The following is a 12380-nucleotide window of genomic DNA, read 5'->3' as shown; positions in this document are numbered from 1 at the left end:
CTTCCCTCCCTCCCAACATTTTTGAGCAAGGAAGAGTAAGCTTCTCCAGCGAGCATTGCTATATTGTTTTTGTGATTAATCACTATGCTTTAATTATGTTCAATTCGTAACAATGAAAATACACCCTGCATATCAGATATTTACATTACTATTCATAACAGTAGCAAAATTACAGTTATGAAGTAGCAACGAAAATAATGTTATGGTTGGGGGTCACCACATGGTGGCCACACCCACTTGGCCACGCCCCTGGCACCCGGCGATGTATAAGTGGTTGGGGGTCACCACAACATGGGGAACTGTACTATGGGTCGCGGCATTAGAAAGGTTGAGAACCACTGGAATAGAGTAATTTATTTCATTAAGCTACATTGAGGAAGTACAATCGGGTTTTCACCAAAATAAGACCTATCCCAAAAATAAGCCCTAGCTTGATTTTTACACATGCACTCAATATAAGGCCTACCCAAAAAATAAGCCCTAGTTTTGGGGCAAGAGGCAAGCATAAAAATCAAGCTAGGGTGGGGATGGGTGGGTGGAGCTGCCCCACATGTCCAGCACCCACTTACTTTAGGACCGCTGCAGCCAGGTCTCCCAGGCACCAACACCTGTTGCGCTGCTGCTTGAGTTCTTCTGCAGCTGCTTGCGGCCACATGCCACATGGTGCATTGCGCCACTGCTGCCAGTTGTGGCAGGAGGCCATGAGGCTCGTCATACCGATCACACTGCTGCCGCCGGTTGTAGGAGGCCGCATGGCTCATTACGCTGATTGTGCCGCTGATTGTGCCGCTCACGGCAGGAGCCTGCGAGGCTCATTGTGCCCATCGTGTTGGGCCACGTGGCTGCAGAAGAATTCAGGCAGCGGCGCAACAGGTGTCAGGGCATGGGAGGCCTGGCTGTGGTGGTCCTAAGGTAAGACATTCCTGGAAAATAAGACCTGCTGCATCTTTTGGAGGCAAAAACAATATAAGACTAGCCAGGTCTTATTTTCAGAGAAACACAGGTTTCAGTTTGCTATCTGGATTTCTGATGGTGCTATTGCCAGAACAAAAATGGAAATTAAAAAGGAGAAAAACTGTCAAAATAAGTTATCCAAAATTCCTCAGTAAGACAAGTTTCAAATAAAATATTAATTTCAGGTTCCTTACCCTTTTGAGATGAATTGTTTTTAATGTCACTGCACATTCTGATAAAGCCTATTAAAACAAAACAAAGGGATTTCAGTCCAAATGTTTGAATATTGCAGTTTAAATGTTTGTAATTTAAGTTTTAGGGGACTAATACAAATTATGTGAAAAAATGACATGTTCAACTTTAAAAGATCTAAGCTATTTAACAATCTTGTGTGTTAAGTGTTTCTATGGCAGCCATCTGTTTCATCTATTCAGATGGAAATTCTACCATTATTATAAAGTCTTCCAGACAAAGGATTTTCTAGGTCTTTGAAGCCATGCTTTGGAGTGGAAATGTAATTTCCATGTATCACCAATATCATTTGAACTTAAAGCCCAACACTTTTTGAGCAGGGTTTAGTCTATACAGAAACCCTGGTGAGATCCAAATCCCAAACCTGGCAGTTTGAAATTCAGCAGAAATCCTGTCTATGTGTCATAGAAACAGTATTTTAATGCTACTAAGTAGTTGTGAATATAACTCATACACAAAAAATCTGGAAACTTAGAATACTTTGAGATAACTTTTTTAAGCTTTTACATTTGGGCAGAATTCAGAGGTTATGAAAATTGACCACTATATTTTCTGGGCAACAAATGTTATCCAAGATTCCTAGTTTTCATTTAACTCCAAGTAAATCACCAGTAAATAGCATAAACACATTCAGCAATTTCTCAATAAAATCATATGATAGAATACCTACCAATACTGTCTGTGCATCTGCTAAGTCAAATGTTTGTTTCAAAGGTGCTAAGAAACATGCAGGAACAATATGTTTATAGACAAAGTCAGCAAAACCAACAAGTCCATCTTTGCCTCCTAAAAAAAATATGAGTGTTCTAATCAATTCCTTCATCCACTATTTAGTAAATAGGCTTGCAATAATGCATTATTATATCAACCTACTATCAGTGTACTTCAAATACGCTCATTTGAATGCACACAGTAAAATTGCATTCAGTTTAAACCATTAAAATATGAATGGAGACTTACCCCAAAGTTCCACCAATTTTGAAAGAATGATAAAGCAAGTTTTCTGAGCAATAGGATCAGGATAGTCAACTGCTCCTTGGATGATTGTGAACAGCACATGCTCCACATTGTCTGCACCTAGAAACAAGAGTCAGTAGAATTTAGTAATACATAATTAATTCTTCTGAATCATAAAAAGTTATTTACAAAGACAGATGTTTTCTACATATAAATGGATGCAAAATGGCCCTCCTTCAAGGAACATACAAAAATAAATTTAAGAACTATCTTATTAAATAGTTCAGTTCAATCCTGTTCTGAATTATTCATGGCACTGTATCATCCAGGGTTTGGTTCTCTTTTAATCTTAATCATATTGTGCTTCCAGAATTAAAAGTCCTAATTTTCAGCCTTATTCAAATAATAAACTTACATTTTGGGATAATTCTGGTTTGAAAACTGCAGATAAATCTTTTTTATATAAATATTCATGGGTCATAAAGTACAAAGAATATCAAATATGTCTCTGAGTGCAGTGGCTCAGTGGTTAAGGATGGTGTGGTGACTCAGCAGTTATGATGCTGAGCGCCATTTGATGGGGTGAGATCCTATCCTTGTCCCAGCTCCTGGCCTCCTAGCAGTTCGAAAGCATGCAAATGTGAGTAGATAAATAGGTACCACTTCAATTGGAAGGTAACAGTGCTCCGTGATGTCATGCTGGCCATATGACCACGAAAATGTCTTTGGACAGCACTAACTCAGTGGCCTTGAAACAGAGATGAGCACCGCTCCCTATAGCTAGCAAAGACTAGTGGAATAAAATCTGCAGGGATTCTTTTACCTTTTACTTTATTATTTTAAGATGACGTTAATTCAATGCAATTTTTGTTCATTGGACACACCAATGAATGTTTAAAAAGGAGTGGTTGTCATCTTCATATGTAGCAAGTGTAAAAATATGGAGGAAATAAAAAACTAAAATAACAGGACTAGCCACTGTGTTACATGAAAAAAATATGTTAATATGGTTTTGGGAAAAGTAATACAATTTAAAAATATGAAAATAATTTTGATTATCCTCTTCAACTTTGGAATGTTATCAATATATGAAGAATTATGTAGGTGATAAGTATGTAGAGTTTTACAGTATATCTTTTATGATGGAAACAACGTCACTCTAGATTTGCAGTTTTGGACTACTCTTTGCCTGGAAACCAGCTTTCTGATCTTAATGGATCAACATTATTCCATAGCAACAATGTTAAATAGCATTCTTAAAAATGTATGCCTTTAAAATCTATTTATACACACAGTTTTTAAATATTATTTTACCACCTTTTCATCTTTTCTTTCTGCATGTTAAAAACATAAAAATAACAATCCCTAAAGTCTATTTGGAAAAGGAGATATGTTTTATAGAAAAAAAAAGTATTTTGCACTAGCAATACAAAAGGCCATAAATGTAAATATATTTATTTTGAGGAAACTGCCATTCGCAAAATGTGCCTCCTAACAAAGAAAATTGATGAGTAGGGCATTCCCCATCCCTAGTTTTCTAATTTTATTATGATTAAAGTTTGAAAACAGACTTTTATCTTACCCTGATTTGCTATGACTTCACTCATTCCACTGCCAGTGACTGTTTGTAGAAAAGCAAAGTAACTTCTTCGCAACATTTGCTTTTCTAAAGCAGCAGATTGGTCGTTATCTTCAGCAGGCTGGTGCAAGACTTCAAAAATAGCATGCAGTAATGGCATAAACATTTGCTGAAGAAATGGAGAGACCTGGGTCTATAGATATGAAAAATATCGCTAATTAAGTTTATGATGAATAAATACATAATACAATAATAAAAATGGAAAAAGTTATAAAAACAGTCTGTAACTGCTCCATAAAATTAAGTTCAGCTGTAAGTTCATGGCTTGTATTAACTTTGTATTCCTTAATCATTTCCTATTTGTGCATTAACATTTTATTATTATAACCAGGCTAAGCTGGAAACAATGTGGTTTGTCTGCACCCTGGACCACTAACAGCATGGTTTAAAGTGTTATGACCCAGGTGGTCAATGCAAGGCAGGCTTAAAGAGTTCTTTATTTTTCTTAAGCAAAGTTCCCACCAATGACCCTTCAACAACCAGTAAGGCTCCACTCTCATGCTACCTTGAAGGTAGCCACCCTTAGTTCCCCAAACAACAGCCCCTATAGTACCAAGAAAGTCCACAGAGTAGGAGCACGCTCACAAGGCAAGGTCCAGAGTTCCAAGTCCAATCCACCAGGCAGGGTCCAGGCACAATACAAGGGCAGTCCTCAGACAAGAAACAGGTCCCAGAAAAGAAGCAGTTCCAAAGTCCCAGTAAAGCAAAGACAAAATGTAGCCACCAGAAAAGGGCGAGGTCCAAAACAAAATGCGAAAACCAATCTTCAAAGCAAGGCAAGGCAAACAGCAACAGGCAGGAGTAAAAGCCAGGGGAGTGTAAACCAAAGTAAACAATTGTTCCTAGCAAAGACTAACTCCCTACAGCTACTCCCCTCCAGGTGTTCCTTGTGAGGAGGGATGGGCGACCTCCTCCCGAGTAGCCTTGCAGCCCTTCTCTGGCTTGCCTACGTTCCACTCTCCTGGCCCTTGGGAGTGAAGCAGGTAGCTGTTCCTGTCAGAGGAAATTGGATGCTTATCAGCACTACTGCCAGTCAGCAGCCATCCTCCTGGGTCTGTGCAGGCAGGCAGCTCTCCATCTGGTCAACCTCATCCCCCAATTCCTGAGGGGGTCAGGACAGCATCGTCCTCAGTCTCTAGCCTGCCTTCCCTGTCAGATGGTCCCCGCTCCAACTTTTCCTCCTCCTCCTCCTCCTCCTCCTCCTCCAAACCAGCTTCTGAGGGGTCCATGACATGAAGTGGTTTCAGTCTCCAATGTGGAGGCGTTGCTAGATTCTCATGAACTTACTATTTGTTTCTCATTTAGTCTCAACAGCAACAAATGGTGGATTCAGAATAGAAGTTTTGTATTTTGATAATATATGAAGGTCAGGTGCCATATATGCCTTGCATTCTAGGTTTTGGCAATTTTTCTTTTAAGATTACTTTAATATTAGTATATGAAATGGATGTTTTGTAACTAGCTGCAACCAACATAATAGCCATTTTTTAAAATGGATTTTCCTCAGAGTAGCTATTTTATTAAATTTGAAACGACTAGTAGATATAAAAAGACTGAGACATTTAAGATAGACTCTTACCTTAAACTTTGCTGTGATCTGGTTTATGAGGGGAATAAATTCTTGAAGATCTTTTGCTTCACAATCCTTGAGCATATGTTCAGAGGCTGAAGGAATGAATGGGAGAACTTCTTCCTCTAAACAAATAATCATTCGGTGAAGAAAGGTGCGTACACCACTTCTAAGAACTTCCTTCTGCAAGGGGCAGCTGAGAGCTGGTAGAAATGTTTGTAAGCAGTCCAGATACACTTCTGAGCATCCGCATTGTTTAACTGTCTGCTTATTGCTGAAAGCTTTGCTAGTACGACTATGCAAATAAAAAAAGATACATTACACTATGGTTTTGGTATGCCATATAAAATAGCTTCCTAGGATGAATAATTTGAAATAAGTTGGATTCTCTTCTTCTTTACACCAATGTTTTATTTCATACAGTAGCAAAGAGATACTCAGCTTGGTCCAGGAGAATATAAATTTCTCTGAACAAGAGGTACTAAAATATCATTGGATGCAGAAGATCTGAACAATTATTGCCTTATTTTATCATTATAACTATAGCCAACATACTCTTCTTGCACAAGAGGTGTAAGTATGTGATAGCTGTTTAGATCTAGAAACTTCTGGAAGAAATAGATTTCCTAGTTCCATTTCAGCTGGGTTTGGGCATAGCCTTGTTAACCCCAATTGTTGATTTTTATCAGAAGACTGAAGGAGGACAGTAGCCTTCTTGATTCTTCTGGACTACTCAGTGGCTTTCACTAGATCTATCATAATATCTTTCTGCAGAGGTTGTCCAAGCTAAGTGGAGGTAGAACACCTTGAAGGGAAGAGCTGAAGTAATAACTAACAATGTAAAAACAAGTTTAGTTCTAACCTGCTATTTTTATGCTGACAACTACACTACTTTTAAATATAATTCAAATAGGCTACACAAATCCCACCTTGCAAAGCCTACTGCATGATGTAGGCAATCAGCTAATGCCATCTGTCTGTCTTCATCTTGTGCCATCACAAGCTTTTCTAGCAGCACTTTGAATCTCTCCATTAGAGGAGTCAAAAGGTTCCTCATTAAAGCCTGCTTGCGTTCTGTAGAGTATTCACTGTTCACAATCAATACTCCTGCAGTCTCATAAATAAAAAGTTGATCATCACTGCTTAATAAAGCCTGGTAACCATTCTCCTAGAACCCAGAAAAAGAGAAGAGTATTCAACATTAAATATTTTTTCCTAGAATTAGAATAATTTTCTAATTATTCTGCTTGCTGAGTTCTACAGTCTCCCCAAGTTTTATAACAAAAACCCCAAATCAATCTAAATTGCACAGAACACCCTATAACATCTTGCACCCAATGCTGTATGATTATTGTTAACTAGTGTAGCCATGATTTATTTGAAAATGCTCCCTTATAACTGCATATTCTAATTACAGTAACTTTATTATATAAATATTACATTTCAATACTTTATTGATATACTATGGATTGTGGCTATAATCCTGTAAAACTGAGACCAGTTTTAGTCTCTCTCAATACAAACCAAACATATTATATGTGGCTAATTTGAGATAATGTTCTTACTTGATGAACATATAAATCAAATATATGTATATATTAGAAACCAATATGGAACAGAGATTAAAGTGATGGGCTTGAGGTAGAGAGATCCAGTTTCAAGTCCATTCTTATTTACAGAGCTCATCAGATGATTACAAGACCAATAGGTTGTATTATGGAGATAATACAAGGGGAGATCTCCATGTTTGCCACCTTGAGTTTTCAAAGAAAAGATCCATTATAAATATATAAATTCCATTAACTATCTCCAATATTTAAGTGGAAATTCAGTAAACTAAACTCTCCCTCGTTCAGCAGTCCACAAGTCTGAGCTCGGTCTTTCGCGTCCGAATTCGTCCCACTGGGGGACCATGGAAAGGGTTGAAAGTCACCCTGTAGGGGCGACGAGCAAGGAGAGGACACCCGCTTGATCGTGGGAGGGCGGCAGCCCTTCTATTTGATCCGGGGAAGCCCTCCAAACCGGCAGGGGAAAGACCGGCCATAGCAATATGGCTCGTCACTAAGCTACTGAAAGCCGAAGTCAAAATCACCACCAAGCACCTTTAAAGCAACGCAGATGAAACTGGGTGAGATCTGATCTTCTCTTTAAGACTTTAAGTATTTTTTCCCTGTAAAAGCTGCCCAAAGTATTTTTTCCCCTGTGAGGAGAGAGGGAAGGGAATTTCTACCCCACCCTCTGAGAAAGGCGGCGACTAACTACCCAGGGGAAACAGAGCAACTATAAGAACAATTTTAATCTAAATGGATATATATGCTTTTGAAACTAAAGTGCTCCTATTCTTTCTGGAGACGTTTGTTTTTATCTAAAAAAAAAAATAAGACCTGAAAAACTATCATAAAAACTTTGGACTTAAAAAGCTTTAAACAGCACCGGTGACATCTTGAGGCGAAGTATGGTATTACAACTTGTTATTGCCTAAAAGAGACTTGGCTTGAAGCCCAGACTCCAGAAAAAACTTCTCTGACCTTGACAGCTACCACCTGTGAAAAACTCAGCTGCAAAGAAGGAACTTGTGGGCGGCATATCTGGCCTGTTTGAACTATGAATGTAAACTTTTACTGTCTTTCAGAGCTATATGTGGGGAATTGCTTTCCTATTTCTTTACATGAGAAGCATATGTTATTATACAAGATGATGGAATACCTTGGACTATAAACTCTTACTTGACAAACAATGTCTACTATAAAGCCCACCTATAACACATGAAATAGATCTTCCATAAAGATCTATTTCATGTGTTATAAAAAACAAAAATACTACTTTTAATGTTTGATTCTAAAGTTTTCAACTTAACATACTATCAAGAGAATATGGATGAAGATCAAGAAAAAATCCTTTCCATATTGAAACCAATACACTAAACCAATCTTTCAGCTTGTGACAAAATAAGATGCAACATAAAGGAACAAGATGCCAGCTTAAATATACAATCCCAGATCTTGACTACAATCAAAGAACTAACAATGCAGAAAATAACGGGAGAAGTGGAACAACTAAACACTAAGACAGAGGACTCAACTGACCAACAGATCTAGCCAACGGAAAATTCAGAAAATGGAGTGACAACACTGAAAATGGAAAAGACTTTTTACAAAAATCAGAAGAAATTTGAGGAAAAGGAAGAAGAACAGATTGAATGGAAGATAAACCTATCAGGACAATTGTGGGAAATTGGAGTAATAGGGAGGCAATCTAATGAATACAAATGGACTAGTTCTTCCAAAAAAATGCAACCAAATGGTCTTTCTTATTCCAAATAATATATATAATAACAGAGGGAGAACTATTTGATGATTCAAAAGCACTGACTTGGAAGGTTAGTTGGCAAAGCAAGAAAGCCAGAGTAAGGCTGAAGAAAATAAGGGTTTTGATTTATTAGAGGGGATTTCATATTACTAACTAGAGGGTTAAATATGGTGGAAAATAGATAATTTTTAGAAAATAAAGTAAAATTATAATTGAAAAGGTAAGGTTTATAACAAGACTAATAGACTTTGGTATGAAAAGAGAAAAAGGGAGAAATTGAGATAAGGGAAATTTTGGTCACCTATTCCAAAAATATTTGGAAATCAGTTGAAAATTAGAATTCTGTTTGCCCAATATGAGATAATAGATATTACCAGAAAAAGAGAGGGAGTATTTGAGCTTTTAAAAATTAGACCTAAAAAAATTATGTATATTACTGATTTATTGGTTAACCCAGACAATACATATAATGGTTTTGAATTATTAGAAGGGATACTGTATTATTAATTAATAGGGTGGAAAATAGATAAATTTTAGAAAACAGAATAAGACTATATTTAAATAGATAAGATGTGTATTTAGAATATTAGATTTTGCTATGAAAAGGGAAAAAGGAAGAAGTTGAGATAAGGGAAACTTTGGTTACCTAAAGCTTGGAAATTATAAATACCAAATGTGAATTTGAATATTGATGGAAATTAAAGCTTGGGGAAAAAGCAATAACAGGACATTGATTATATTTAAGGATTGAATGCCAACACAATTAAGATATGTATAAGCTAAAAATTATTGATAAATTATTGATAAATTATTGATAAATGTAACAAAGATGTTTTACTGTATTAGCCTAATATGAGATAGTAGATATTAAGGGGAAAAGAGAGGAAATATCTGATATTGTAACTTGAGATTTATACTAAAGATTTATGTATGTTATTAAACTATTGATTAACCCAGTCACCACATTGCTTTTTAAATACTTAATTATAAAATTAGAAAACTAATAAAATATTATATAAAAAACTTACAGGTGGCAAAAGCTCTAGCAGGTCTTGTATTCTGTTCAATACATCTTCAATAAAAGGATTCATTTGTTTACTAAAGCATAAGAATGTAAACCACATTATACACATAAATATGTTAAATAGCTCCAATATTAAAATTCAACAATACCTCTATATTAAAGTTTCTCAGTTAGAAATTACAGTACCAATTATGCAATCCTATCTTATAATCCAATGGCAGAGCAAAAGAGACCCAGTATTTACTGAATGAATTGATCATCATATCACATTAGAGTTTCATTAATGTGGAGATAAGAAAACCATGATTTAGAATTATACCACTATAGTATGTATAGATTTAGAATAATTTATAGTTGTAAAGAAGGGTAAATTATAAATTAATGACTTTGGTCTTTGGAGGTAAAAATCAGTCTTAAAAATTAAGATATGCTTCTATTATTTGTGCTGGAAAAACATCCTTCTGAATGTATTTAACAGTTTCCTTTATGTACCAAACCCATCATATTCTATTCAGAATATTCACTTTTATTAAATGACTTAATTGTCATTAAGCTTACTTGAGGGATTTGACAAATCTGGAAAAAAGGTATGCTATTCTGCTTCGTACTTTTGGATTAGTATGGCGAAGACCTCTATGATCCAAGAATGCTATCTGCAATTAAAAAGGCAACAATTTAGCCAGTTGAATTTCTAACAAACTAAAAGAGGCAAATTGATTACTAAAGGGGTTCAATATTTTTCAACTTTTTTAATATAATAAAAGAAATACCATAATATTATTGATAATTGCATAAACAAATAGCTATCTAGTATGAACTTACTAAAACATTTGGAATGTGCTGAGGTTCCAGAGAGAAAAATTTTTCATATCTGACCACAGTCTCAAAGAATTCCAGAGTTACTGATGTGTGCTGGTAGGTGCTAATACCTGATGTAACCAACTAAAGAGAAAAGGAAAAGAGAAAAATGACTGAGTCAATTTTGTTAATATAAAAATTGTAAAAAATTACACCAATTGTGATTCACACTTACAGTCCGCATCATATCTTGCAGAGCACTAGCTTTTGTATCACCTGTAAAGTGAGCACTATGCGATACTGGAAGAGCTTCAGCTAACATGTACAACAATCTTATTGCTACTTCTACTTCCATAAACGGTTTGGTTTGCCAATTCCTATAAAAAAGAATAGATAGAAGACAAATTAATAAAATATGGAATTATTTTATAATTTATTAGAATTCAGCTGTATTAAATATACATATAAAAACATAAATGTTTCATCAACAGATAAATTAAGCATTAACAATTTATGGGATTATGAACTACATCAATCTTCTCAACACCTGTCTTCTATCTTTTGGGCAAACTATCTCCAAGTCACCAGTTGTTGCTTATGGCGATAATGGACAATAAAATTTGAAATTTGATTAATTTGGTATAAACTCTCTATATTTTTACTATAGTATGCACTACAGAATATGAACCCTAAAAGAGGGAAGATGATTCAAATATTTTTCATGTGAACAAGAAGAAACTTAATTTGGCATTATATTATAATAAAATTAATTCTTCCTGTTTGTTGTATGCAATCCTCTTTCTCCCACATTAAAATTTTGTCCTTGTGTTTTAAATTGCCAGGTATTTTTGAAGCTGAAGCTACTTAATTCTTTCAATTTACTAGCAACAACATTTCTTTTTCTTTCTTTCAGGAGAAAGGTATTGCCTTTAACAAGTTTTTTCCCCTTAGGTTAATGAAACAAATAGTTCCTTAACAAAGGAACTACATGGCAAAAAAACCCTATGAAATCCGTATCTACATTATAGTTCCAGTAATCAAATTTTGGGTACTAAAATGTACCGTGTTTCCCCAAAAGTAAGACACTGTCTTACTTTCTTTTGGGCTCTGAAGTAAGCATAGTGTTTTACTTTCGGGGAAGGCTTACTTTTTGCCGGTACCAGCACTGGTAGGCTGCGAGAGCGCGGAGGTGTGGTGGGGCCTGTGCATGGGATAGAGAAGCAACGCAGCGGTGCTAGCATGGTGGCGGACTAGTTGCTTCCCTCCCCGCCAGACACCTGCCAAAGCCGTGCAGGGTAAGGTTGCCGCACCTGACCAAATGCCCTCGCCTCCCCCAAGCAGTTTTTTTTTAAACCAACAAAACAAAACATAATACACATACACACACAGTATATACTTCTCCCTTTTTTAACAGCGATTTCGTAACAGTAATCTTCTATTATTTACATTTCCCCCCTTATTCTTCTTTAGAATATTTGTCCTTGTTGCCCCGTTGTTTCTTATTTGCATTTTTCTTCCTTCATACATTATTATACACATTTTCCACTTTTGACCTTTCTACATTTATTCTCTATTATTTCTAGTCTCCAACCAGTCATACCACTTGTTCCATATTAGATAGTATTCTGTGTCTTCCTTTTCTTTTATCTCTTTTGTTAATTTGTCCATCTCAGCACAATCCAGGATTTTTCTTATCACTTCTTCCTCTGATGGTATATTCTCATTTTTCCAGAACTGTGCGTATGCTATTCTTGCTGCCGTTGTTATATGTAGAATTAAGTACCGTATTTCTTTACTATATTTTCTGTTTAAAATACCCAGCAAAAAGATCTCTGGTTTCCAGTCTACGGGTTGGTCTATTATTTCTTCGATCCATC

General features: G+C 35.9%; 1 protein-coding gene across 1 annotated transcript in view; it reads right to left on the bottom strand.

Annotated features, from left to right (window-relative positions):
- The window catches only part of XPOT (exportin for tRNA), a 59937-nt gene that overhangs the window by 7850 nt on the left and 39707 nt on the right, over positions 1-12380 (bottom strand). The window contains exons 13-22 of the mRNA XM_015820788.2: positions 10739-10880; positions 10528-10647; positions 10264-10358; positions 9710-9779; positions 6302-6540; positions 5382-5667; positions 3746-3935; positions 2167-2283; positions 1877-1992; positions 1149-1196 (exon numbers count right to left, since the gene is read on the bottom strand). Coding sequence (XP_015676274.1) covers positions 1149-1196; positions 1877-1992; positions 2167-2283; positions 3746-3935; positions 5382-5667; positions 6302-6540; positions 9710-9779; positions 10264-10358; positions 10528-10647; positions 10739-10880 — 1423 coding nt within the window. The remainder of the gene's footprint in view (positions 1-1148; positions 1197-1876; positions 1993-2166; positions 2284-3745; positions 3936-5381; positions 5668-6301; positions 6541-9709; positions 9780-10263; positions 10359-10527; positions 10648-10738; positions 10881-12380) is intronic.

The sequence above is a fragment of the Protobothrops mucrosquamatus genome, unplaced genomic scaffold, assembly GCF_001527695.2.
Source record: "Protobothrops mucrosquamatus isolate PMUCROS unplaced genomic scaffold, P.Mucros_1.0 scaffold_156, whole genome shotgun sequence".
Classification (NCBI taxonomy): Eukaryota; Metazoa; Chordata; class Lepidosauria; order Squamata; family Viperidae; genus Protobothrops; species Protobothrops mucrosquamatus.
Note: the sequence above shows the minus strand (reverse complement) of the source record. Positions and strands in the feature narration are given on the sequence as shown.